This window comes from Paralichthys olivaceus, chromosome 13 (genome assembly GCF_024713975.1).
Source record: "Paralichthys olivaceus isolate ysfri-2021 chromosome 13, ASM2471397v2, whole genome shotgun sequence".
NCBI classification, from domain to species: domain Eukaryota; kingdom Metazoa; phylum Chordata; class Actinopteri; order Pleuronectiformes; family Paralichthyidae; genus Paralichthys; species Paralichthys olivaceus.
In genome coordinates this window covers 11,236,459-11,264,311 of record NC_091105.1, presented here as the reverse complement: position 1 = coordinate 11,264,311, position 27,853 = coordinate 11,236,459, and the positions used below count along the sequence as shown (strand labels likewise).

Sequence of the window (27,853 nt, the reverse complement as noted above, 5' to 3'; positions counted from 1 at the left end):
GGTACACATCATTGACCACATGATGTCGCTATCATGCAACTTTTCACACTGCAAACATTCAAGATTTCAGCTTTAAAGGCTTGAAAACAAATTAAATCAAATGTTGTTATAAAGCTCCTTTCGAGCTAGATTGGAATACAAGGTGCTTAACAATACAGTTAAAAAACAAGAACAGAATGAATAAAAATATAGCAATGAAATGAGGAATAAAATAAAATAAAGCAGGTCTATTGTGGAGCCCTCAGCTCCTCGGGCAAGCTGCTTCAGCTTCAAATGCCTGACACTGAAGCTGCGAATCTGTCCACATGGAAATATGTTCTGGAGGTCAGGGCATTGGTTGCAGTTCTCTTTGTTTCGATTGTTGCTCCCTGGCGTTTCAGTGTACTCATACTTAGACTGATATACTAGCTGGAGTTGGATCTTGATCTACACACAGATGATGTATAAATTAAGTAGCTTCTTGACAGTGTCCGTTTTTTTTGCAAGTTCGCCTGAGGATGTGATTCACCGTTTGAACATCATCCATCAGCATTTACTGTTTTTAATAAATGACTAATATCAAAGATGCTGACCGCACTGCAGTCAACTGGTGTCTGCATTTGTTCATTGTAATATTGACACAACTGCACCACCAGGATTTTGCATGTTGAGGGTGTGTTGAAAACGTTTCACCTCTCATCCAGATAAAAAAAAAAAAAACTGATGAAAGAAGAGACACACAGCACCTTCAGGAGGCCAAACAGGAAACCACCAACTGAAATACTAAAATAACATGAAAGATGCAGACTCTGTCAAACTTTCACATGTATAAAAACGTGTGTTTCAGCTAAACATATGAGCATGTAGAAGTTAATAAAACAATCAATAACAGACCTCAATTCTCTTCAACAAATGATAACATCAACCTAATGATCCTTCTGCTGCAGAGCCTAAATCTATGTAAGTGAAAATGCTAAGTGATTAGGTTGGTCCAATTTGAACTGTGGTGAAGCACTTTTGGCCAGAACTAAATGGATGTGAGCCTAAATGGCCGACTTGTAAAATAACAAACGTGAAACAAATATCCCCAAACAAATGTGGGCTTTTGTTGGCAAGGCAGTGCTCTTGGCAGGAGAGGAAGTGAACCTGAAGTGGCCCGTATTAGAAACATCAAAATATTTAACGGATGACTCGGGGATGTTTTCACAGACCCCACTGGTTGTGTGCAATGGACTCCTGGGGGTCTGCAGACATCACATCTATAGCAATATAACAAAGACTCAATATACATCCATATATTCTGATACATTGTGCACAGAGAGAAATAAAACAATTAATCTACCCCAAGGTTCAATGAAGGTTTTTAACTTCCTCTAATCTTCACCAAGAAGACAGAAAAAGATCTTTAACTTAACAAATAACATTTATCACATTTAGGGAGGATTTATTGCCAAAGTATAATGATTCATCATGATAAACGGAAGTTACGTGGTTTACATGACTCAGTGACATTTCAGCAGGTTTCATTTCTTTAAAAAGTTTCCACAGTGAGTCTATATCCAACGTGAGCACTATACACTTAGACCAGAGCTCTGGAGATGACACACTCAAGACTATGCAAGGACCCAACAACTTACTCTGTTGGGACTGAATGTGTGCGGTGTGATTTCAAACCAGGTAAGTGGATATTATGTTAAATCACATCATATTCCATATTCTATTGTATGATATATCATATTTAATGTCAATGATAGGGTATAAAGTTACTCCTAACTGTGGCCGTGATGATTTCGGAGGACGACACGAGCCTCCTTTCAGAGAGTGTGCAGCCAACTCTTTCAATGACGGCAGCAGAGCTTACTGTCAAGAGTGCGCTTCATGTCCGCATGGATCCAAAGTTAATAGGACCTGTAACTCAACTACTGACACCGAGTGTGAGCTGAGGTGAATAAGACGCACTCATCACTCCCACAGCAGACACGCACAACTGCACACATTTAAAAAGGGATGAGTTAGAGTGCTGCAAAGGAAAAACCAGCAAACACAAAACCACAGAACACAACAACAGAGCACAAAACTCAACTGTCACCTTTTAAGGAGCGGGTGGACCCAAAAAATGCAGATGCAAAAACTTCACAAAAAGAATCCTTTAATAAGATAAAGTCCATAAAACAGGAAGAGTACAGGAAACCAAGAAGCAGGGCTGACACAAAATATATAGGAGCAAAAATATCCTCCAACAGAAAAGCACTGAGAAAACTAGAAAAAGAACTGAAGAACTGAAAAACATAGAGAGAGACATGACTCACGGAGAAGCAGAGAGGGTGATGATGTGAGGGGGCAGGAAGAAGACCAGGACCGACGACAGGCTGATGAGACAACCACACACCGACAAAGACAAGCACAGAGACTTATGTCCTCACTGAGCTGATGACAAACTAGAGACAGGTGGCACAGGACAAGCAGGTGATCTATTCAAGACAGGAAGTCAAGGTGGACAACACATAAAGAGCAGAAACTACAAAATAAAACAGGAAACAGAGTGGAACACAACTCTAAACAGAATGAGACACAGATAGAGTGGGACACAGATAGAGTGGGACACCAGGAGCAAAAGTACAACATAAAACTGAAAACTCAGAGAACACAGATCGAGACAAAACACTCCTCATTACAGAGATAAAGTCCAGAGTCATGACATCAATCACAAAACTCAATAAATAACAAAAACCCAATGGAAAATCACACACAAAACAAAACACATCATCAAATTACACAGCACACCAACAAAACAAAAAAGGCACCACCACAAATGACAAATCCCAAAACACAACATCAAATCAAAAGATTCAATGGCAAATAAACAACACAACACATGCAAAAACACAATGTCAAATAAGGAAGTTAAAGTAAAAGCCCAGTGTTTGTTTTCTTTCTGATTTCTGCAGAAGCTGGATCACAGAGGTTAAAGTCGCAGTGAGTACAGTTGACTCCGAGCATGTGTCCCTCTATTGTATTATTTTAATGGTGTTTTAATTTGACTCTTGGCTTCCTCATGTGCTCCTCAGTCTGCACATAGGCAGGAAATTGTCTTATTTCAAAAGAGGAAATGATACAATTACCAAGAAAATCCCCTTATATCATGGGATGAGTCATAAGTTCTTATATTAGGAGAATATAAGAACTTATATTAGCAGAAAACAAATGATTTATGTTTCAAAATCGTTTAAATTTTTTTTAGTTCCTCTCAAGAACACCGCAGAGAAAAGAAATATTTAAGAAAGATTTTCACTGCATCCACACAGAATGCTCATATACAATGATAATTTGAATGGATGAATCTGGAAACTTTTCCCATTTGAGAACCACTGCCTAAAGTGTTGTAGAGTTCACTTTGTTTTCATTTTCATATACAGACAAACCAAGGAACCAACTCTACACCAATTCCAACAGGGATAGTTCCACCATCTACCTTCACCACATTTCCAACAGCTCCTGGTTTGGCTGTAATATGTTAGTTCAACTTTTTCTTGATTACACGACAGGAACACATTTCTTCAACATCTAAATTCTTCTTTGTTTTTGCAGGGACGGTACCATTATCCATCGTAATTTGCATCATGCTGTTGTTGTTATGTGCCTACATAGTCTACATGAAGCGGAACAAAGGTTTGAATATTGAAAGGGAAGCTTTAGCTCCAGATAAGAGCAGGGAGGTGGGACAAGTTTTCTTTGGAGAACTCATACATGGGGAAACTTCCAACTTATTACTTTGGGATGTCATTTTACTGATGTTGTACAAACATGTGTGTTTCATGCTAGGGATGAACCCAGGTCGACACCCAGAACTGCATTTCAGGTCTTTATTGGCTGAAGAAGGAATCGCTCCTCTCTCTGTTCCCACCTGCATCGACGACATTCTCAGTGAGTGGAAGTTACTGGAAAAAATGTGAAACTACAACTGTACTGCAAAACTGTGCAACTCCCATTCTACTTTTTCTTGATATGATCTTCTGTGATGATGTTAAAGGGGAATTCTATCACTGATGTGTTTCCACCTCTGTCTGCCTGCACCAACCCAGGTCATGACACGGTCACAAATGGAGCAAACCCTGCAAGCTAGTTCAGGCAGCCAACTCAAGCTGTGCTGTTCTAATCATGTGACAAACATCATGTGACATACCTCATTCTCCAAAATCATCTATTAAACACCCACCTTATTAGGCAGCCTATTTTAGCAGGCAGAAATTTCCCATCAACCCCTTTGCTTGCACTGTTTGTGTCAAACACAAACTGTTGTTCTACCGCTGCAATAAACAGTTGGACGTGATTTGTCGGACTGAAATGTAACAGTGGCAAACCTTGGTCACTTCGTGTGGAGTTCAACTTGAACTTTGTGAACACTGATCCGTGACATTTGCCTGCATTCACATGAGTGACTGGGCCGAGACTCACTGGTTGAGCAAGACATGTGTTATGTTGTCAAATAACAATTTGGGCCTTTTATTGGGGGAAAAAACAGCAACATTGGTTGACATTTGCCACTGCTGCAAGTACCATTCATCTGATCCACATTTAATAACATAGGGTCCAAGTTGAAAAATACCAGAATTCCCCTTTAAGGTCCAGAGGTTTTAAAGTTTCAGGTTTTAAAGACCCCTGCATCACAAACCATTGTGTTTATCACCAGTATTACAAGTGATCTTTTGTAACACCGTACGTATTTTTTCTGTAGGTCTTGACATCCAGTCAGCACCTTTACAGACAGTGCTGGACAACCTGGATGTTTTGGAGGAGTTGGTGATTTTGTTGGATCCAGAAAGCCAAGCAGGAAAAAACACAAAGCACCTGGCATCGCACTGCTCCTTCCCCTCCACCTGGGTCACATACACCTACTCCATGAAGGACATTAAGAGCCCCCTGAAGGCCGTGCTGGAGGGGGTCACCAGCAAGCACCCTGACTGGACAGTGGCACACCTGGCCAAGCTGCTCAGTAAAATGGAGCGCAATGATGCAATAACCATTCTCGCCCAACTCAAACTGAACCATACAGACGTGTAGTATTCCTGCGTGTGACCTCAGAGATGTAGCCTGACCTTATCTGTGCAAGTTGAAGTTACAGTGACTTTTACAAATCGAAGACAGATTTTAATGTTTTTATATTTTAAAAAAAAAATCATCTTTACCCACTTTTTTGTAAATAAACAATGAAATACAATGATCAATATTATTCAACAGATTTCTGGAATAGTCTAGTAAACGCTCACTGCTTCACATTACTAGTGTCTAGACTCTCGTCTATAATAAAAAAAAAAATGTTTGTTCAAACATCTTAACATCTTTATTAGGCAAATGACATTATAAATAAAAAAAAGTGCATAGAAAAATTAAACCGGTTTAGAAATATGTATACAAATATTTACAAACTCAGGGTTTATTTGTACATGGTAACAAAGACGTAAATTTAAAGATCACATATCTTCTCATTTTTATGTCTTTTACACTTACTTTAAAATAACCCTACTATATATATATATATATTTATATATATATATATTTATTTATATATGTGTGTATATATAACATACAGCTTTCTTAACAGATTCTGGGAGAGATGGTCATGATAACTTAAGGTTTTGACTAGTGCTTTGCATCCTTCATTTCAGGTGCACGCACATACCCACACACATGCACGCACATAATACACAGACAGACGCGTGCACACACAAACACACACTCTGCAGGAAATTAAAACCAAGCAACTCTTAAATTATCATCCTCTCTTTTTTGCATCAGTATTCCCAGACATCTGTTTAAACAGCTGAGGTAGAATCCTTGCAAGGAGTTGGGAGTGACTGCTCTCGTTGTCAGGTGGGTGATTGACACATGTTAATCTGGGCTCCATCCCAGTGATTGGACATGCAAGAAGGAAATGGGATAAAGATTACGACCAAAAGATTATGGAAATTTGCTCCAGTTTGTCTGGAGAGAACGACGTGACACAAAAACAATGATTATGGGCTTGGAAAGGCAAACAGTGCTCAATTTACTCCTGTGTCTGATTCTAAGACCGACAGTAATCTACCATAACAAAAAAAATAAAATAAAAATGATTCTTTAAAAATACCTGCTTTAGAACAATTTGTCATAAAGGCTTAAATGAATGACATAACTGCCCCAAATGAAAAAATTCAAGTAAATTAGTGAAACCAAGGACATCATTTGTAAACAATAAAAAAAAAATATACAGATAGGGGAGATCTCCTAATACACAAGACCACCACCGTTTATACAAAGCACAACCTTTTACCATTAAAAATCAAAATCAAAAACATGAATAAATATACAATTTGAACAGTGTGTGATTTCAATTAGCCTCGTCAATGACGGCACTGAACATGGACTAAGAACAATGTTAAACAATTATCATAAAGGTGCTGAGTGTGTTCTATCAGCTCTACTTCAGACCTTTTCTTGTTTTCATTTGCAACTGCGACAACTTTTTAAGTCTGTGCACCCTGTTTTTAACAAGCCTGGTGCAGGAGCTGAGTGCACACACTCAGAAGCGATGCTTTACGCCAGTGCCCTCCCTGATCAAGAGATAAACTCTCGCAAGTTTCACAAAGAAGAAAATAATGTGTGTTTTTATGGTTTTTTATGCGCAACTACAGGGCAGCAAAGTCTTATTGCAACATGTAATGAGCATCTGCCATAAGAGTAATAAAATATATATATATATATCTAAAAACTGATATTCACCACAACTCTTCACTTTTGGCTTGGGTAGTGTTTGCTACATACACTGTACATCAACAGAAAAAAAGTTTCCTGCTTCCATTCTTATAAATATGACACTACTGACTGAAACTGCAATAATCTACATTGCAAGTCTGCACAGGAAGAAAGAGAAAGAGGAAAAAACAGCAGACCACAAGTGTCAAACCTAGCAGACACTATACTCCAATGACGATAAGAGTACTGCTCGAGTGCATAAATTTAAGATACATGACCTCAGCAGGGTGAATAAACAGCTAAACAATTCCTGATTCACAGGACAGCTTAGTTCAACTGACGACCTGTCAAAGCTTAGCACCATGTTTGTTATTTATGAAAAAGTGAGTCTAAAAGGAAACAAAAAATCTATCAACAACGTGAGAAGTGTTAAATGTTTGATAAAATGCACAAATAAAGGTACGAGTGAATGTATGGCTCGGGAACTGACTTCACCACTGCACGAATGGGGCTTTAAAATGATCCCATCACTGGACGATGGAGCAATCATGATCACAAGTGTCATACAGACAGACACCCCCCACCCAGAAATGAATAAAACATATAAGGAATCCCTCAAATCTTAACTACAGGTTTTCAACAATGATTCAAACAGATAAGGCTTGACGTGTGTATCAAAAAAATTTCTGTTGGTGTTGTCCCGACAGATCCAGGAGCCTGACTTGTTGTCCTTCCTCCGCTAAATTTACTGCTGTGGTGAGATAGGAACACAGAAGAACCTTGCGAACACAAACTTTTCAAGAACGTATGAATTCTTGCTTACTTCTTCTTATTGTCCAATCGATAAAATGTCCACATGTCACATCTAACAGCCCAGTGTTACTCTCTGGTCTCAAAGTGGCTAATTCACCTGCTATGTTGACTGCCCACCTCCTCCCAAAATCCAATCCAGTGCCATCAGACATTAAGGCTTACTAGCGAACAAGATCTTCCCCCATCTCCTTCGAGGGATCGCTCAATTGAGGAAACGCCGACATCGCCGTGCTCCACAGTTGCAGTTGAGTTTGTTGCTGGCGTCTTCAATGGGGAACTTGTAGTCATAGGTGAGCTCCTCCCCCCTGTAGATCTTCCTCAGAGCGAAGATGACAATGTGCTTCCGGCCTTCCACGTTTATCACTCTGGAGTAGCAGTTAGGTTCGCAGGAGTGGTTGATGAACCTCGCTGCATTGCCGTGCATGGTCGCATCCACCACATCAAAGTCATCAATGCGGAACATGTAACAGCCAATACCCTGCAATGGCAAAAAAAAAGCTTACAGATGCATCCTCTAACCTCAGTCAACACCAAGCCTCAGTCACTGTGGATAACTGACCTACATTAAGATGAAACTGATAAATACTGTGAGAAAAACAGCAGACCAACCTTGCCATCGTAGTACTTCTCCCTTTTGTCAGTGAGCACTGAGCGGATGACGATGCCTGCGTATTCAATAACCATCTCCCCCGCTTCGATGTTCCTCTTGCAGAAAAGACCTCGGCCATGGATGGCAGACCTACAACACGCACAGACAGGCTGATTTAGTTCATGACGGCAGCAGTGATGTAAAGCAACGGTGTTATAAATTCTGCAGTCAACTTGTGGACAAGAAATGTAGTCAATGCAGTATTACACCCATCTTACAGAAGTACTTCCAGCATTCCATCGATCTAATTCACCGTTACCCTTAAAAATGTCAAGAGATGCAGTAAAAAAGGCTATTTGGAAATCTCTGATAAGGTCAAAATTTTAATTTGACAAATGCTTTGTGTATATTTCTATTCAGGAAAAAGGATTGTAACAGTTATTGAGAGAGATCTAACCCACACACTGCTGTTTCAAAATCTGCTCTTCAATTTCTTTTATTTTAAAATGCCAGAAGTCAAAATTGTTGAACAACAATTTCAAAGCAGAACATCAATTATTATGCAAATGTAGTACTGACCTGTAGACGCCAACAGCCTCCTTGGATGTTCGTTCTAAGTGTCTGAAGCGCATGGCCATGGGCAACTCCAAACTAGTAGCTCGTCTAAAGAAGGAGCAGACCACAATTCATCAAAAAACGTCAGAAAATATTTATAATAATAATAATATTATTATAAAAAAATATATGTATTTATTCTTCCAGAACAAATGGTGTGAAAGGTCTAAATAAGTTGAGGTGTACAGAGTTTTACTTTTTTACTTAACCAAAATAGTGAAAACATAACTCCAGCAATAGATAGAATAAAACAAAACAAGTGAAGTCTGACCTTGTGGACTTCAACAGAACCTCATCTTCCTCATCATCATAAGGCCCATTGTCAGGAAGCTGCCTATGCTGAGAAGCCAGGAAGTTAAAAATATCAAACGTGGACTTCCTGTTAAGAGAAGAGAGACAGTAATGTCAGGTTTAGGTGAGTATCAGTATCAGTTAAACAATCAACTAGTTTACTCAAGTGAAATACAAATGGTATATTAGTTAAAAATCATTTACAAACCACGTATAAATCAATGATTCAAAAAAGGTTTGTCAACATTCTGACTCACATAACACAGCAACCATAAGAGGAAACGTACCTAAGATAGAGCTCAGAGCGAGCACAGCCACTGGGATTGACCGGCAGATCATCCTCTTGGCTGAACAGTTTGAAGAAACGGAAGGCGTGGGGTTGACATCGGTGAGCTCCTTGAAGTTGCTCCAGCAAGAACACCACAGCATCGTGGACCAAACCCAGCATACGAGCACCTGTGATCCTCTGAAAGGTGAGAGGTCTCAGCCTCGCAAGCGCTCGTGCCTCCTGCACCCCATCTATCACCGCTTTCCAAGCCACTGAAGGAAAAGTTCAGTTTTAAGTGAATAGAATGAACACAAGTGGATACAGAATAAAACACCGATATACTAATGTTATTACTCTGAAGATGAGGGAAATATTAGTCTTACCCTCGATACTGTCTGCCTCTACGCTGAACCCATCATCGCTGGTGATCTCAAATTGTAAGAACGGCTGGTCTCTGTTAGTTGAACATTCTTCATCCTTATCAGACGGCGGGGGTTCATCGTCTGAGGTAGAAGCAGCACCTATCACATACAAACACAATTTATACAAATCATTTGTTCATACTGAAAGGGCAGATTCAGTCCGATCCTTTATCAAATGTCATGTCAAACACAGCAGACATAGTTGGAATCGTTTGTTACACATTTACAACTCAAGCTTACCAGAGTATTTCTTCCAGTCAGTCAAGTTGCTGTGTCCAACTGGTTCCCAAGCATGCGGCTTGCCTTGTTCCCCCCAAGACATGTAATCCCAAGGCTCAGACCTAAGAAAGATATTAGCACTTAATCACTTTATCATCTTATCTGACACTTTGCTCTTTGAAACAAAAAAGTGTAAAGTTTGCCTTGAACTTTCAGAAAAGATGCTTATGCAGGAGGTGAGAGTAAGTAACTGAAATCACTGAAAAATAACTGCATGAAGATGAACCATATTCAGTTAGTATCTGTTCAAAATAGCGAATATTTTCAGTTTAGGGATCCTTAAATATAATGACTTATATGAATCAAAGGATGAAATGTCTTTGGGATCTGGATTGTTGGTCAAAAGTTTTAACAACTTAATTAATCAAGAAAACAAAGAGCAAATTAAGCTGCATTGAAAATAATCAGAAGTTGAATCCCTACTTCAAACAAGTAAATCATACCCTGTGCTTTCAGAATCACTGATTCGCTCCTGCTTTAGCTCGTCCAGGTTTAGCACTCCTTTCACCGTTGGTGTCTTGATGCGGACTCCCGAGGCCCTGCTGGAGATGATGGGAAAGGTGGCTCTGGGCCGCTCCTTGTCCTCGCTGATGGGCTCTGGTGGCAGGAAGTCAACTTTTGATTTCTTTGTGACAATGCGGTCTGAAAGCGAGGACACTCTTTTCATGCGGACATGGGTGCGAGGTCGTGGTGCAGGAGCTGGCGTTGGTGATGAAGAGCGAGGTGACACAGGAAGCTCTGGTTCAATCAATAGGCCAGGTGGCAAAACCAGTGAGGAGGGGCTGAGTGTTCGAAGCCCACTCCACTTGGGGGTGTAGTTACTCGCCATTGCTTGGTTGATAATTGCTTGGGCACTTTCAGCAGGGGTCGTGGGAGGACTCTCAGCCGACTGAGCGGGCTGACCTGTCGCCTTCGATAACTTTCTGGATGCACTGGACTCCTTCTTTTTCTTTGGTTTTTTAAATTGTGTTACAGTCTCATCTTTTGATGTTTTTGTATTCTTCCTTGGCTTCTTCACATTAACTGATGCCACCGAACCGTTGCTGTTGTGAGTGAGCAGCTGTGTAATTGTGGTTGGATTCTGAACTGCAGGTGTGACTGACGGAGGCACTGCTGCTGCCACGCTGACCCTGGGGGGTGGTGCTGTCATGTTGCCAGCTGCTGCTAGTGTGGCTGAAAGCGCGTTGCTTTGCAAAAGACTTGCAATCTGAGTGACACAGTTATAGGAGGGGGAGTTGGGAGTGGGCAGCTGAAAAGTGTTGCTTTCTGGATTCTTCACAAAGATCTGCCCGAGTCGGTTCACCAGCAGGACGTGAGGTGTGGGATCCACGTTAGGACCCCCCACCTCTTTCACAGTAAGAATGGCATGACCAGGTAATGCCTGAGACACCACTGGCTGTTGAGGTTCTAAAGCCATCCTGGGGGTGGAAAAGTTGATGGAGATAGTGTGGGCAGATGCAGGGTCTTTCTGCACAGATGATGAGCTGTAACCATTTAGGATCACAGGGGCTGAGGTGGTTTGGATTGTGGTTGGAGCAGCTGAACACTGTGTCGTCAGCACAGAAAGAGAAGGTATTGACGCAGTGGAAGAAACAATGGTGACAGCCGTAGAACCCAATGCCTGTGTTTTTGTGGAGTAGATGGGTACAGAGACAGTTCCACACGTCACTGCTGGGGGTCGAGCGCCAGATGTCACAGACAGCACGGGATCATTTTGTGGAGCGACACTAAGCAGTGTTTGTGTCACGTCTCCAACGGTAGTAAGCGTGGTTAGTTTAGTAGACAGAGGTTCTATGGAGGCTGCAGACTCTTGTGAGGATGTCACAGGCTGAAGTGTAATACTTGGTAAACCTGGTAAGCAGGTATACATCTGCAAGGGGTCTATAATGCCTTGAGTGGGGTTTTGTGTATCTGTAGACATTGAAGGTGGCTGAAGAAGTTCCAACAAGATGCGCTGACTAGTATCAGAAGCATCAGCGAAAGAAGGTTCCATTTTATTCGCTGTCAAGTGGTTCATTAACACAGCAGATGCCTCAGCTGATGACACAAAGCTGTCAGGCTTACAGCTGTCAAGAACAAGAGGCATTTCAGGAGCAAACCCTAGACTGGGACCCTGGAATTCCCCCACTGAATATGAGGTCTCAGGCACCTTTGTGAGTGAGTTTGCATCATGAACTGGAGTAGGAAGCACAGTCTCAGAGTCAGTGTTTTGCTCTTTAAGTGGAGAGCTTTGTGGAGAAACAAGTCCCTTGTTGTTGTCATTTGACAGCGTAGCATCATATGATTTAGGTGCATCTTGATTTGAACCATCTACAGGACTTTTGCCGACTACTGAGATGGTAACTGATGAAGAATCTGTATGCTTATCATTGGACGATGCTACGGGGGACAGATTCCGAACAGCCTCTGTGCCGTTTGCAGTTTCCAATTCAGGGACGTTTTTATTATTCAGGTTTTTGGCTTGAATCCGAGTTCGAGTAGGACCATCAACTTTCTGAACATCATTGCTGGTCACAATGCTCGCGTCGCTCTCTGTGCCGTCATCAACACCGTCAAGCTGAGCCATAGGCCGGGAGGAAGGGGAGGAGGGAGACTTGGAGAGATCTTTTGATCCGGGACGACTGACTATTGTCCGAGAGAAGTCAAAATAATGCTCCATATCATCCTCATCAGAGGAGGTGCTTGCTAAGTCGTCCCTGGCTGAAGCTGCAGACCGTGGTAGGTTGGCAACAAGCGTCTTCCTTTTGTGTACATCCTGGACTCTGTCCCAAAACTCTTCCTGATCATCACCTTCCACTACTATCTGCCCCCCACAGTTCATTGCTACACCTTCATTCAGGAGCGTCTCTTCAATCTCCAGCTCTGTCCTCATCTCTTGGCCAAGACTCATGCTGGGATCCTTGTGGAATGAACTGTAGGGAAATTCTTCTTCATCCTTCTGTTGGTCCAAGTCTCCCTGGGGTGAAGTACCATTGGCTGGAGAGACATCTTCAGGCTCTGGTGAAGCTAAGAAGTTGTGCGGCACCTCGACTGAGTCTGACTGATTCAGATCAAATGATAATCGAGTTCGAGAGAAGGACAGACTAGGAGAAGGAAAGTTTCCCGTACTGTCCTGCCAGGGAGACTGAGGGAAGAAAGATGAGGTACAGTGGGTCATTGTATTTCCAGGGCATCGGACTGAGGACGCACTTCTACCTACGACTGGGCGGGATGATGGAGAACTTATCGGGTTGTCTGTAGCAAGTGGGAACAGTGGGGAAGTGGGATGGGAAGATTTTCCAGCACGGAGTGTGATCGGTCCAGTGAGAGGGCCCAGGGGCGGGGGGGACATGCGACCGCGGGGGCCTGTTGTGTGTGAATGTGGGGGATGGTGACGAACTCGTCGAGTCTCCTCCAGATCACTAATGGTTAATATGTGGTGGGGTTTCAACTGGCCTAAACCTGAGAAGAAAACAGAATTCATCAGAAGTTTGACACATACTTTTGATTGGATGGACTGCTAAAATATTCGTGCTAATTATTTTTTATTTATTTATATTTCACCTGGAGATGGCAGAGGTCGAGACATTCCTCCAGCAGGTCTCCTCGTTTGGGGATAGCTGGGAATCTTTGGCCTTGCACTGTGATCTGACTTAGGAGGAGGTGCCTGGACAAAGCTGTCCTCCGTTGGGGGTTGGGAGTCTGTTATGTTAGCCTCCTGCACTTCAGATTCTGAAGATTTATAAAAACATTCATTTACAAATTATAAGCATCTCTATCAAATTACAGTAAAACACTTCCTGATGCAATATTCATTAGGGAACACACACCTGGTAGCGGACAGGGGCTATGAGCTATGGTGTGATTGTCTCCTCGGTCAGGCATCTCCTCAACAGGCTTCTCTGGGACAACAGGCCGAACCTCGCGGACTGTACATGTATATTTGCACCGGCGCAATGGATTAACTGTACTCCAGTACCACCGAGAACACCTTAGGAAAAAAGAGCAAAGTGGTTTTCGTTTAATGCGTCAATGATATCTTTTATTAATTTAATGAAGTGTGAAATTTAAAAATGCAACTTACTGAAACCCCACCGGATACAGTTTTCCTTTGCTAGCTGAAAGTTCTGTCAGAACACCCAGTTTTTCTATCTGTAAGGAACCTGTGTAATAACAATGTGGATACCAATTATAAGTTCCGTATTTAAGCTGGTATATGCTGGTAAATGCAAACAGGAGTGAAAGAGGCAACTAATGAAAAGAACCTTACCAATCATGAGGTTGATCAGTTCTGGTTCCAGTCCTGTCAAAAACTTTCTGCGAGGGCTGATCCCCTCGAAATCCACATACACCCTGCGGTTTACTTCAAACTCTTGACCAGTTCTCATCTGTTCAACAAAAAAAGGAGTGATGAAACAAGTCAGAATCAAATTCAAGACCCGTAAATACCTTCAGTGGAAGAAAAGTTGGGAGAGCAGCATTTACCCTGCCACTGATGAGATGTCGGTGTTTGTAGCAGTAGACCTTTTTATCGTCCTGGAACACACAGTGACGGGAACGGGCGCACATGAAGTGATAGTTGCTTTGACAAGATGTCAGGCAGCAGCCCACTGTGGCACCCGTCTGGTTGCAGCGTTCACATCGCTAAGAGGGGGTTGGGTTTGATGGGACACAAGAGTGAAATGTTAAGTTTGAGTGAATGTAACAAAGTAATCAAGTAGTCTGAGTGAGGGATTGTTATAAGACTTTTGTTTAGAAAATACATTTTGGCGCATTTCACAGATTTATTGATATTGTGGATTAAAACACATTGTTACACTAACAGATCAGTTTTCAAGATAGATTAACAACCAACCATCAAGCGCCCTCTTGTGACAGCACTGTGTACGTGTAACAGAGAGCCGTTGTCCTCTTCAAACACCTCAGCTGACCACAGACAGCAGTTGACATGTGCCCACTCATTTTGGCCCAAGTACAGCAACCTGCCCGCTTCCTGTGGAACAACACAAAAGAAGATGTGAATCCCACCGCTTTACAAATCAAAGTGTACAGTATTTCTGAGCAGTTACTCAATTTACAATATACTATCGACTTCTGTTCGTGTTTAAAACATTACTTACATTAGGTTTGAGGTCTCCAAATTTTTGGCACAATGAGCACTGTCTCTCATCATCCTTGGACCATCCAGTGTCTAGATCTGCTTTAGAAAGCCGGCCTCTTTTCCCTAATGGATATGCAAATGTAAATATTACAAGCCCAAACACTGTGTAGCAATATAAAAAGGTATCAACGTTCATGATCATCTCTCCTGAACTGACAGCGTTACCTTTGAATTTGAGTCTGACAGCCCTGCTGGTTTTGAAGTGGTTCCGGCTTGTTAGCTCCCCAGACATCGGAGAAACTGCTTCTTCCTCCTTTACATCTAAGCTCTCTTCGTTGTCTTCCTGCAGGAGCCGCAGTGGGGCCCTCGACGTGAGCTCCTCCCTCTCCTGCCACTGAGCATAAACGTGCTCTGTTGTTGGAGGATGAACAGCCTGGGACAGCATCCCCCTATCAACCCAAGAATTTATTTAAGAGTTTAAAAGCTTGTAAATATTACTTTTAATGCAAAGTAAAACAGAAAATTGCATGTAGCACTCACAAGAAAGTGTGCAATAAACCAAATGCATAATGATGATGGTTTACTGTTATTGGCAGGGGCCATTTATGTGAAGAGTCATTTTCAAATAAATGTACAGGTGCATACAAACCAGTAAATGAAAACCATTACTCACATAGGCATGTCTTTGGTACAAGAGCTCCACACCTTTGGATCTTGGCTGTTGAACCAATTAAACACCTCCTCGAGGAGCTAAAAATAAAAATCACATCCATCAATGATAAATGCGAACGCACCTGCATTTCTAAAAACATAATGTCACTTTGGTGCTTTTTAAATTTACCATTAGCAAATGAAAAAAAGGTTTGAGGCCTTTGCATTATATCTAAAATATTAACAGATGGCAGAGCTGAAGTGCTTATGGCCATACATCACCTTTAGGTAGTAAGAGCGTGCAAGGGCAGTGGGTCTCTGCTCCTCTGGAAGATCCTCTTCTTGCTCAAGCCTCTTTCGAACCACCTGAACAACATCTTCATGGAACATTTTCTATGGAAACAAAACAAATTTAGAAAGCAAAAACACTAATATAGACATTCCTGGGGGCGCTGTGCAGCCGCGGACCAAGATGGCAGCTTAGAGTGGGTGCTCCTCGCAGCCCTGCTAAAAGTTTACAAAGTCTATACAAAGGATTGGTATATGCCCCTACATCATTTAGTTTAAGTAAGGAAAGTGGGTGGGAGTTCTTTACACTACCCCTTGATTCTCACTCAGGTGTTAATGTCCATAAAACCTCATTCAAATTAACATGCATTCAGAAAATGAATAAGAGGCTCTGTACTCACCAACGTAGTATAAAGGCCCTTGTCAAATTTCTTGCCTACAGCTCGGAGGTCACAGGCTGGCTGCCCTTCTAGTCTGCTGTCAGTATCGACCAACTTTACACACTGCAGCAGAAACAAATGTTTGTGGGACACACTGTATTTCATGCACAAGTACATATTTGTATAATAACGTAAAAGCCTGGGTGGCACATGGTGGATTTGAAAGCTGAGTCTCTTACCTGTGAGCAGGTAACAAGGTGCTGGGTGAGGGTGGAGGACAGCAGGCAAGCTAGCACCTTCTCCACCCCAGCCCTGAGCTCAATGTAAAGCAGCTCTCTCCAGGCACTGGGCTGGGTTACACTACACGGCCGACATGAATACACTACACTCTCTGGAAGGCTCGACAGAATCTCATACAGCTCATCTGAAATAATTTTAAACGAGAGAGGAGTTAAGCTGTGGATGAAGAGAAAGGCATTGTATAACTCTGAAGCACCTGAGAACAAAGCTTTAACAAGCATACACTTTTCATTCTATCAGTTTGGGTTCTTTTCTCCTCAAAGGATAAAAATATTACCTGTTAGATCCTCACACTTGGCATGTACCCAGTGGTTACAGGTGCCACACTGCATCATCTGACTGTCATAGTCATTGTCCTCATAGCATTTGAAGCAGATTGGACAGTAGTTACCTTATGAGAGGAACAGAGAGATGCTTACTATCAGCACAGATTGGTGATGTTGAGATAAAACAGGGCTGACTAACTTTCAAGGTTGAATTCTCACCCTGGTCATACAGTTTTGAACAGTCTGGACAGAGGCCTTTGTCATGGTTCCAGTCAGCGTCCCAACTCTTACCCGGTGTGACGCCACAACTTTTACACCTGATGCATGTCATACAAACCTGCACAAAAACCATCAGATAAGACCAGGAATCAATGTGTTCCTACCTCAAACGTACTTCACTGTTAAATTCTATTTTAAAGAATGTCAACATACCCAAGCTTTCCTCTTCTTGTTTTGTTTTGGATAGTTGGGTCCAAGACATGAGGCATGATAACAGTTCTGGCATCGTTCACACTCCAACAAAGGCTGAGGCAAACATGAAAAATAAATTTACTATCTGAACTCTGTTAATTTTGCCAAATAAAATATGATAAAAAAACAAGTCAAATTAGCAGATTCTACCTTTGAGTGCTTGGTTTTCCTGCCGCACACGTGGCAGAACTTGCAGCGACGACAGCACCAGTTTTCTTTGTTGTCCTCTGAGGGGCGCTCTGATGGTTCAAGGCAAAACTGATGGAAGGGTTCACAACATACTCGGCAATACAGCATCTGCAAAAAAAAAGATTTTCGAATAAACAAAAAAGCCTTCATTTCAAAATGACACTCAAATTAAATTCACTTCAAATAGGAAATAAATGTTTTTTAACCTGTATAATATTGTGTTACATGAGCAATTGTGTCAGTTAATAGTTAAGAATTTTCTGGTGGTTATGGTGAAGCAACATTTCAATTAAAGTAGAGCAGAATGTGTTGCGCAGTTACCTCATGTTGCCCTTTACTGGCACAAAGGAGGCAGACATAGGGCGGCATGAGCGGCGCAGATGTCAGTATACTCAAACCACCCATTTTCCACACGTTCTCCAAAGTACAGTCCTCCTGAAAATGGGGCACATCATAACACCAACAGCAGAAAACCAGCTGAGAGAAGGCTGCTCACAGTAGTTGCCAGTGTAACAATTCACATAAACACATATATAAGAGATGACTACGGTAGGTAGGTAATAAGGTGAGTTTTGAGGGAAGTGGTAAAGACAACTGAACAAGTCAGATATTTTTCATTTTGGAATGAATACTGATCTCTAGTGGACAATATCAATGTTACATAGCTTTACTTAACTATATGGAACTTGGTGTTTTAGGAATCTGAGATGAATGAGTTGTCTTTGAGATAAAAAAAAAACCCAAATATCTTAAACCACATGGCTGGATTGCTGTACTTGTTGTACCCACTGAACATGAACTTAAGAAATCTGTTTATATTACAACATTTGTAGAACACTGCAAGAAAAGTGACCTACCTTGAAATCAACCCTGATTTTGTGAGTAGGTTTAGATGACTCAACGTCTCTCTGTTCAAACCCATGAGCCAAAGCTGCCAGCACACTGGGGGGAGTTTGCTCAAAAGGAACCTGCGATGTCTGACCCTGAAAGACAACCATAATTTATTAAATATGGGCAGTGATGGACCTTAAAATGCATATATACTTTCTTTTAACTATGTGTTTTCACAGGCTTAATGGAGGAAATGACGCATGGCACAATGTGGAATGTGAATAGCAATGGAAATTGTGGAGACCTGATGTAAGGTGGGCATTTGGCAGCTGATGCTTTCTTTGCCATGATCCCATTAACAACATTAACCTAAAATGTTGCACTGTTATGTTAACACTGTGCAAAATTAAAAAAAGTTATTTTGGAATAGGCAAGGGATTTTAAATGGAAGTGATGCTGACCAATTAGTTCCTGTGGTCCTTGCTGTAGCAGTGACATAGATTTTTAAAGAAGCACACAGCAGCTATGGTGGAGTCTACAGCATAGGTTGGGTGTCTCCACAATTACGCGTAAACTCCTAGAGACGCAACCGCAAACAAGCTTTTCTGGCTAGTGCTCCAAGTGGTAATGAATATGAAATGGCCAGAATGATGCCGCAGAGGTGAAAACAACTGGACACATTTGACCTTTGAAACACATTGAGATGGCACCACAGTATCATACCCTTACTTAGCTGAGGAGTGGCTAAACAAGAACTGGAATTTCTTTTGGAAAAATAAATCTACAGCGATGGAGCTGCAGAAAGCAGCATGGCCTGGGTTTGGGAAAAAGGAGGAATTCTCAGCTACACCCTAACACCAAGCTGCGATTAAAACAAACGCATTTACATTTGGCGTGGTATCAAGAGGCAAAATTGGCAGGTTTTTGACATGGAACTGTGACAAAGTGTCACTAATTGGGAACTAAAAAAACACAGTGTGCCAGCTGACCTTTTTCAACATTTTAGCACAGCCTGGTTTTCCACCCTTCAGCAGGACATGTGTCAGTGTAACTCAAACCTTGCACAAATGTACTCAGAATCACACACCTTCTCGGGTTTACGCTTCCCAGGTTGGACACGGTGTGAGCTGGACTTCCGATGCCTGACTTCTTCATCTGAAATGTCTCCCAGGAATCCATCCAGTGACACAAAGTCTTTGAAACACAGATAAAAACAGGTTTCATTAATGAGAGGCATATCACTTAGAAGCAAAAATTATTCTAATAGTTTTAAGAAATGTGTTTGGAAGCCTAAAGCTTTACATAATATTTAAGCTGATATTTATATGAGGTCTTGAGGGAAAAAAACTGTCCTGACTGGATTCTTAGTGTTAATTCACCTTGATTGAAACGGTATCCAGTTCCTCTTCTCCTGGCTGGTGACGCAGAGCTTGAGAGAGCTTTGTCGTCTAGATCTGACTCGTAGTCCACCAGGTCGAAGTAGACACGGGGTTTCACAACACGCTTCGGCTGTTTCCTCACTGACGGACTGTGGTCGTCACCCTGGAGACCAGATGGTGAGTCTGCGGCACCCTCGTTTCCTTCGTCATTACTTGAATGACCCCCACTAAGTGAAGATCGCTGTCGCTTGGCGGCACCTTAAAAGAGAGAGGAGGCATGTCGTTCAATCGCTTAATATTACAGATGTATAACAACATGAAGCTTCCATGCTCAAGAGAAATATTTACCTTTGGGTGCCGTTCTTCCACTCAGTCTGCGTGCTTTCCTCTCTTCAATTTGATCACATCTTTTATACCTTTAAGGAAAACAAACAGAATTCTTTATTATTTTTGAAAACTTTGTTGTGTTCCAATACAACTAACAAATAAGTATATGTCAACTTACACACAACACTGTCGTTTTGTATTGGGACCACCAAACTTAGGTTTGTCAAGGCAGTTTATGCAGTCGCCACAGTCGTCCTCGTGGTTGCAGCCTTTGCATACGCCACACCTCCGAGAACGGTACCCAAACGGCCCGAGTCCTTTCCGTTTCGCAAAACTCGATGGTTTCTTGACTTTGGTGACCTTTGGATCTGAGAGTCCTGGACTGTCTGACTCTGAGGGAGACCCAACATCTGCAATAAAAGACAGACAATAAGAACAACAACCTCATACCAGTTGCTGCATTTGGTTTTCCATAATTCGATGATCGTTGATTAAAATGTATTCTCAGTGACAAATAATTAAGTGGCATTAAGTTGGAGATCGACCACCAACCACTCAACTGTAAATTGGAAAATTATCGATGTAGAGATTTTTGAAGTATGTCCCACTTTATTATTTTAAATTTAAATTATCATATTTCAAGACTAAAACTCCAGGTGACTCTGTCAATCAGGTCCCTTCTACCTTTAGTGATGGCAGATGGGGAAATGCCACTTCTTTCATGCAGAGGCAGAGCGCTCAGTCTGGGAATGTCATCTGGGACCAAGGCTCGAGGCTGTCCCAGCACCACAGATGCTGCACGACACACGTGCTTGATCCGTGGGCCTCCTGCTCTACGAAACTCCTGACACAGTGGGGAGATGAGCTGAGGAGGGGGATGAAACAAGCAAATGAATCATTGGTTGTAAATTTTTGTTTAGTATAGTTTAGAACTGAGAATTTTATTCTGCTGCATTTTGACAGTAACAGAAGATTAGATTAACAACACCAAATAGTGGTGAAACCAGAGACAGAATTTGTTGTTGGATCGATTTCCCCCTGATTTGAAAACTTACTTGTCCTTGGGGCGACTCTGTCTTGACTGGAACAGCATGAGGCTGCACCCTCTGCTTCCTCTTGTGTCTCTTAGAGTTGACATCTCGAGACCTGGCGCCACTCGGGCCAGATAACAGCTGCAGAGTTGATGGACAAACACAAGGTATCACAACAAGCCTAAGAAACCTACAAAACTTGGATCTTTTTTGTAAAAGTGAATAATTACAAGTCTACAACAGCTGAAAGTGGACTTGTGTTCATCACAACCTTACCCCAGATGACTTCAGCTGTTTCTGCTGGTCAATTTTAATGAGCTGGACCTTCGCTTTCCTGAGGAGATTGAACATTCTTTTATTTGCACCAGTGAGGCGCGCTCTTTGTGACGTTCCCCTCTCCACAGTCCCAGGGTAATCGCTTTGACCTGTGCCTGAGTTCTGCTCTGACGGCAGCTCTCCTGTGAATATAAAGTAATGCCAGGTTCCATTACGAGGTCCAGCCTTCAAGATTACATCAGTAGTAAAACAAATGCTGTTTTCTTGGCATTAAATAATACGTCGCTTATAATTATTTTTCTTACCTGAGGGACGTGGGGTGATGTCTTTTGCCACTAAACTCTTCTCTTTACTGTGCTGAAATCCAAGCGTCTTAGAGTTTGTGTTCCGAACACACACAGAAACTTTCCTCACTACTCCCGGACTATCAAGGTCTTCAATCTTGAGCTTGGACTTTTCAACGTTTGTATTCCGCTGCCTGAGGCTGATGCTCATGGCCTCATCATCCAGTCCTTCTGCTAAATCCACAGGGGGCTGAAGGGGTTTACTCACGCTGTCCATCTCTGTTGTATTTTTGCTTTTGGGAAGAACCGAGTTTATCTTCTTCAGCCCTTGGTAAATCTTGAGTTGAGCTGTTTGTTTATTAAACTTTGGAGAGCTTTTCTTTTTCTGAGCATCCAGGAGGTCACTAGACAGTTCTGTGGGCTTATCCACTGGTGCAGATAAAAACAGATCCTCACATTTGTTCTCTGGAGATTTGTCCGGTGTATAAATTTCCTCGCTAGACTCCTCCGACATATGCCACTTGAAACTAGAGTTCTTCAGAAAAGACCTCTTCTTTTCACTTTTGCTACTTTTTCTCTCAGAGAACAGGCTATCAGCTAAATCAAGGTCGTCATCTAGATCCTGTGCTGAAAACAGATCGACATCCAGTTGCGCTTCACTCAGTATGTCCTCACCTTCGACTGGCAGGATAGGAGATATTGCTCTGTCCATCCCATCGTCTCTCCTCTTTCCCGGACGTATTTGCAAACCCAATTGTAGACCCTTCTTTGGAGAGTTTCTTCGAGGCAATACAGACATTCCAACATCATCCATGAACCTTTGTGGGGTCTTTATGACTCGAGAGGATCTAGCACTAACAACAGGCATAATGAAGTGCTTGATGTTTTTTACAAACTTTGATTTACCAGGCTGGGTATCGACAACATCTGCCTGCCCCCCATCAACCAACGTGTCTGTTTCTTCTTGCTTCAAATCATCTTTTTCAAGCCCAATTTCTAGCAGCTTAGAAATTATTTTAGATTGTGGTTCTGGCCTTTTAGACCCAAAAAACTTTAGGCCTGAATGTGTCTTTTTGTATTTTTTATGCACTCCGATCAGTTTGGAGCTCAGGACTGGTGTGGTAGCTGCCAATGGGGCGGAAATGTCACTGTCCTCTTCAACTGTTTTCTGACGGTCAGATAATTTAAGTGGAGCAAACTTCCCGTCTCTGCTCCTGTGCCTGTGTTTCTGACGTTGCCCAATCAAAATCTTCCGCCTCTTTTTGGCTTTTTTGAGAGATTTCTTTTGTAGGCGCAGTGTTCTTGGGTCACGTGCTTGACTTTCAGACACTAATGATTGTTGGCTTTCGGACACCAAAGATTGTTGGCTTTCGGACACCAAAGATTGTTGACTATCTATCAACTGAATATCTGTTTCCTCTTTAACCGGGGACTGTATAAGCTCTTCTTCCACTGACACAGAGATCTGTGTTGCCTCTGACTGGGTGAAATCCTTTGCTTTTGGCTGACTTGCCTCTGGTTCTAAATGTGTCGTAGAAGTATCTTCCTTTTCTACAGACTCTGTGATAGTAGCTTCAACTGTAGCCAACTCTGTGTTGACAGGGATTTCAGGGGACACGACAGTCTTCTTCATTTGGGCAGACTTCTTTTTTCGTAATTTATTATTTCTATTTTTTCTAGGTTTGGAAGGCACTGGCAATGGTTTCTCCACTGTAATCTGTGGTTCGACCTCATTCTTTACCATCTGTGGAGAGATTTCAACTGGCGGCTCTGAGGGATCACCAGCAATCTTTGAAGGATCCTCATCAGGAACTTTTGTGGAGTTTAAACTCGTCACCTGCATCGGCTTCTCAGCCAAAACAGGACTAGAGTTTTCAGGAAGAACATTAGTAGCTGAATCATCAGTTGAAACCTGAGAAGAATCTTCAATGTGCAGCAGCGGAGCTGCGTCCTTTTGTGGACTTGTTCTAAGTCTTCGTTTTGGAGTGGTTACTGGTTTATGACTGACAGACTTTGTTTGTGGTGAATCAATGCTTGACGTCCTCCTTCTTAGTCTCCTAGTTGGGTTGACGACTGTATCCGGACACGATGACTTATCCTCACTGACTTCATTTAGATCTTTGAAAACATCTTCATTCCTTTCAGACACAGGACTGACTTGCTGAATTAAAAATGATGGCTTTGAGCTTTTATGTTTACCAGGAGAAGATACCTTTTTGATCTGTAGAGGTGGGACAACTTTCCCGCAATCCGTTTTATTTATTTCTGCAGGAGGAGCTTCAGCTACCTGTTCCACTTCAACTTCCACCTGCAGCGTTGTCTTTTCCTCAGATACGTCTGCTTTTTTTTGAAAACACTCGCTTTCCGTGCTTTTGCTCTCTTGTGGTGCCGAATAGTCCAGTTTAGATTTTTTATCCATGCCATTCAAAGTCTTGTTGACACTCGTGTCACAAAAAGTGGACTGGTCCACTTCCCTCACATTCTTCTCCGGTGCTTTGTCAGTGTTTTCAGTCCCCCGTGTCTGACCTACTCCCTTCACTAATGTTAATGTCCAGACAAATTTTCTGCGTTTTTTCTTTCGAGTTGAATTCTTCCCACTGGCCTGTCGATCATATTTTGGATTTCTGATCTTTATCAACTTTAAACTTGGGACTCTCATTTCCTCTTTTTTCAAAGACAAACTGTCACCGAGCTGTGCAGCTGAATTATCAGTCTCTGTGGATGATGGATCATGGTTTTCTGGCACTGTTACATCCTTATTTAGCCTCTTGCTTTGCCTTCGTCTGTCCCCTCTTGAAGATGGTTTGGCCTCCAGAGTTTTAGAAACTTCTTTTTTTGACTCCACCAGAATGGCATCACTTTTGCTCTGATTCTCTGGTTCAGCTGCACTGTCTGAGACACTTGTAGAGAGGGGGGTAGTGACTCTGTTGCTCCTACGAACCACTACTTGATTAAATTCAGAACTCTGTTCTGTTGCAAATTCTTTCTGCTTTAATTTCTTTGCATTCGTTTTTGGCTCTTTAGTCCGACTCTCCATTGCAGTGACAAGTCGACCAACTACGTTTCCCTCTTTTGATTTTTGGTCATCACTCACAACTTTGGCGCTGGTCTGGCTGACAGGCTCAGTTGTCTTTGAGGCAGATCTCCCGCGCCTTCTTGCAGGTACAGTCCCCTCTCCCTTATCCTCGGTGACAAGTTTATCCTCATGTGGTTCCGTTTTTAATTTGACATGAGCACTTGAAATCTGGTTGCCCTGAATGTCCTTGGTTTTAGACTGATCCTGAATTCCTTTTATCTTCAGTTTTTTCACAGATTTTTTCTGTGAAGCAGGTTCCTTTACAGTTTTCATTTTCTTTTTGGCCACCAACTTTATAGTAATCCTTGGTGCTGCTGATGAGGCTCCGCTTTTAGTGGACTGTCGATCCATGGTGTTTTTTCCTTTTGAACCTTTCCTGCAATCCTTTGCAGGCTTTGCCTCAGGAGATAAGACGGGAACTTCCTCCAGTGATTTTATTTCTTTTACAGGATCAGGTGGGGTTAGAGCTGCCTCCTCTGCTGGCATTTTAAGTGGCAGCTTTTCACTTTGTCGTTTAGTTTTTGTGTTGACAGCATCACCTACAAAACAAAGACACATTAAATACTACAAAAACCAAATTGGATTCAAAACTACAGTTCAGCCGAAAACAAGTTTCTTATACATCAGATCGAATGATTAGAAGCTGTGTTGTGAATGGATAATACCAAACATGTCATGTAGTGCAGTGATGTGTTTATTTACCTTTGGAAGGGTTTTGTCGAGACCATGCAGGTCCTTTGGGACCTTTTCTATCAGCTTCAAATCCTCTGAAGTCATCTCCCTTGAAAAATAAAAACAGTCAATTAACACTTGAGGTAACTTGACACCATTCTGCTGGTAGCTGCATAAGTATCACAAAAAAACATTAGAAAAACTATATCCACCACACAGACCAAGTTAACACAGTTCAATGTGGAAACAATTCTATAAATGTTCATTGTTGGAAATGGATTCATCCACAGCATAATGGAAAATTGATCAATACACCAAGCAATGGAAGATTATCTTGGCATATTTGAGGAAATACTATGTCTGATAATAATAATAATGATGACAAGAAAAATATAAAATAACATCAATGACACAAAATGGACAATTATTTTCATGTATCCACATTCACCCAACCTGACTTGCTATAAAAAGAATCTGCATTAGAAGTAACTAAAATGCATTGGCTGTCTATGGGGGAAACTTTCCAGGATGCAAATGTACGATACCAGCAAGATCTGAGCCCTGCAACCCTCGTATGAATCACACTCGCGGGTTGCACATGAGGTGTCTGCAGTTACCTGACTCTCGAAGTACTGAACACTCACTTCATGCAGGGAGCTGGGACCTGAGAGTCCACGGGCAGCTCCACTAGTGTACACGGGGATCGGACTACATGTGTATCAATGTGAAGCTTTTCAGTTCTACCAACAAGGCTGCAAGTGGCACTGGCACACTCCTGCACCACCATTAAACCTGTGGCAACATTAGCTAGCAGTTAGCCATTCCCTGCCCTCGAATACGTTCAAACTCACTTCTGTCAACCGGAAAGCTACCAAGCCAAAATCGAAACGTTCTCATCAGAGTATCTGTGTCTCGGTGACTAAATGTAGACGTGCAGTGTTTATTCCGTGTTATTAAAACTAGCTAAGCACACAACTCTGCTCGCAGCGTATTAACACAGAGCAGTTAGCATTTAGCCGCTTTGCAGGAGGAGCTAGCCTTCCCGTTCTTTGTGTTCGCTACTGCTAGCTAGCTGCTACTCTGGCCCGATAACGAGCGGGCCACACATGAAATAACTGCGGTGCTTGTTTACAAATGGGCAAACTCACTACCTGGATTTAGAATCAATACCAAATCCCCCTGTGTTCCCCTTCTTGATATTTTTTATCTCCATAGCAGCAACGGAGGGGCAGTGCTGGTGGAAGTTCCCTGCGCTCCGCTGCTTTGTTGAAGTGGGATAGAGCTGCGACTGTTCATTAAATGTCAGCTGCACTGGGCTAACGTCAGCTAGCATGTAATGGTAGCTCGCCGAGCTGAAGTTAACGTTAGCCTAGCAGAGGGATGTTGACATTTCTCCATGGCACCAATCAGTCACACCGCTGTGGACAGCACTCACTCTCACACATTTAACGATCACACAAAATGGGAGAAGATGAAATAAAGATACTAACTCCTGGCTCGGTTTGGGACCTCACCTCTTCACTCCCACTAGAGCTGTACCCAGCCTGGCCAAGGACCTGGTGGCTCGCCTCTATCCCGAGCAAGCGCAAGTGAGGCTGGTCATCGTTTAACGAGAGGACCATGTTTGCGGGCCTTGGCCCTCCGTTACTCACATCATCAGCTTCTAAGCCTGATCGTCCGAGTTGCCACCGCTTCTCGGAGCGCAAACGACTGCGTGACGACCAAGGCCGACCGGGGAAACGACCTCTGGCCGTGGCGGTTCCACCTTGGCCTCCTACGGCAGCCGCGGTTGCTGATCCGCATCCCGCTGCCGCCATCATTGCTTCAACAACAACACACACCGACGGCTAGCAGCTCGACCAGAGACAAGAGGGAAGGCGCGAGATGGGAGGGGGGCCGCAATGCTGCAAGGGAAAGCGAGTCTTCTCGGTGAGGCTCCACCGGGAGGAAGAAGACGAGGGGCGACCTCTGGTGGCTGTACGTCAAACTCCCATTCAGAAATTCATCCATAAAATGATAGACTTCTACTACTACCAATATAATAAGAAGTACTTATATATAATACCATATATATATATATATATATATACCAATATATATATATATATATATATATATATTGTGTGTGTTTGTTATAAGTAAATTAATTTATATATGTATGCCATAGGTAAATTAAAAAATAATACTAAATAATACATGTAATAAAGTTTATCATCTTTCAATATCAAACTTGTTGGTATGATTGTGTAGAATCACACTGTTCAGCATGATGGAAAAGGGATTTAGAAATCACTCCCATGATAATAAACTGACAAAATGAGGAGGCTTGGACAATAAACAACACAACAACGCATTAATAAAAGT

At 42.2% G+C, this 27,853-nt stretch overlaps 2 protein-coding genes across 6 annotated transcripts; one reads left to right on the top strand and one right to left on the bottom strand.

The window, feature by feature from the left end:
- The first annotated feature begins 1,469 nt into the window (after positions 1–1,469).
- Positions 1,470–5,307, top strand: igflr1 (IGF-like family receptor 1). 3 transcript variants are annotated; one of them, XM_020092719.2, is made up of 7 exons: positions 1,470–1,656; positions 1,734–1,923; positions 2,928–2,955; positions 3,396–3,492; positions 3,568–3,648; positions 3,802–3,903; positions 4,715–5,255. In XM_020092719.2, the coding sequence occupies exons 1-7, from the start codon at positions 1,578–1,580 to the stop codon at positions 5,038–5,040; spliced, it is 903 nt and encodes a 300-aa protein (XP_019948278.2). In that variant the 5' UTR covers positions 1,470–1,577; the 3' UTR covers positions 5,041–5,255. The 3 variants fall into 3 exon arrangements, with proteins under 3 accessions (XP_019948278.2, XP_019948279.2, XP_069393415.1); XM_020092720.2 differs by having other exon boundaries at positions 1,492–1,656; positions 3,396–3,477; positions 4,715–5,307; XM_069537314.1 differs by lacking the exon at positions 3,568–3,648 and having other exon boundaries at positions 1,492–1,656; positions 4,715–5,307.
- kmt2bb (lysine (K)-specific methyltransferase 2Bb) lies at positions 5,298–27,387 on the bottom strand. Of its 3 annotated transcripts, none has more exons than XM_020092707.2 (36): positions 26,980–27,387; positions 25,520–25,598; positions 21,763–25,356; positions 21,458–21,639; positions 21,206–21,322; positions 20,835–21,015; positions 20,329–20,560; positions 20,172–20,239; positions 19,824–20,081; positions 19,532–19,638; positions 18,471–18,596; positions 17,935–18,048; positions 17,575–17,721; positions 17,386–17,478; positions 17,173–17,290; positions 16,965–17,078; positions 16,627–16,811; positions 16,409–16,510; positions 16,002–16,112; positions 15,742–15,818; positions 15,294–15,517; positions 15,088–15,191; positions 14,823–14,960; positions 14,453–14,611; positions 14,238–14,355; positions 14,052–14,130; positions 13,798–13,958; positions 13,532–13,699; positions 10,432–13,429; positions 9,950–10,050; positions 9,671–9,808; positions 9,307–9,559; positions 9,000–9,107; positions 8,693–8,776; positions 8,134–8,263; positions 5,298–8,002 (listed from the first exon to the last, which is right to left on the bottom strand). In XM_020092707.2, the coding sequence occupies exons 1-36, from the start codon at positions 27,307–27,309 to the stop codon at positions 7,727–7,729; spliced, it is 11,574 nt and encodes a 3,857-aa protein (XP_019948266.2). In that variant the 5' UTR covers positions 27,310–27,387; the 3' UTR covers positions 5,298–7,726. The 3 variants fall into 3 exon arrangements, with proteins under 3 accessions (XP_019948266.2, XP_019948267.2, XP_019948268.2); XM_020092708.2 differs by having other exon boundaries at positions 27,004–27,387; XM_020092709.2 differs by having other exon boundaries at positions 27,142–27,380.
- Between the last annotated feature and the right edge of the window lie 466 nt (positions 27,388–27,853).

Bases quoted from the DNA above. Each gene is read 5' to 3' on its own strand.
- igflr1 (XM_020092719.2), top strand. From the start codon at position 1,578: ATGACACACTCAAGACTATGCAAGGACCCAACAACTTACTCTGTTGGG. The intron at 1,924-2,927 runs GTGAATAAGACG...TGATTTCTGCAG, and splicing joins GACACCGAGTGTGAGCTGAG to AAGCTGGATCACAGAGGTTA. The intron at 2,956-3,395 runs GTGAGTACAGTT...TTTCATATACAG, and splicing joins TCACAGAGGTTAAAGTCGCA to ACAAACCAAGGAACCAACTC.
- kmt2bb (XM_020092707.2), bottom strand. From the start codon at position 27,309: ATGATGGCGGCAGCGGGATGCGGATCAGCAACCGCGGCTGCCGTAGGA. The intron at 13,700-13,797 runs GTGTGTGTTCCC...ATAAATCTTCAG, and splicing joins TAGCCCCTGTCCGCTACCAG to AATCTGAAGTGCAGGAGGCT. The intron at 13,430-13,531 runs GTGAAATATAAA...TTTTCTTCTCAG, and splicing joins TCGACCTCTGCCATCTCCAG to GTTTAGGCCAGTTGAAACCC.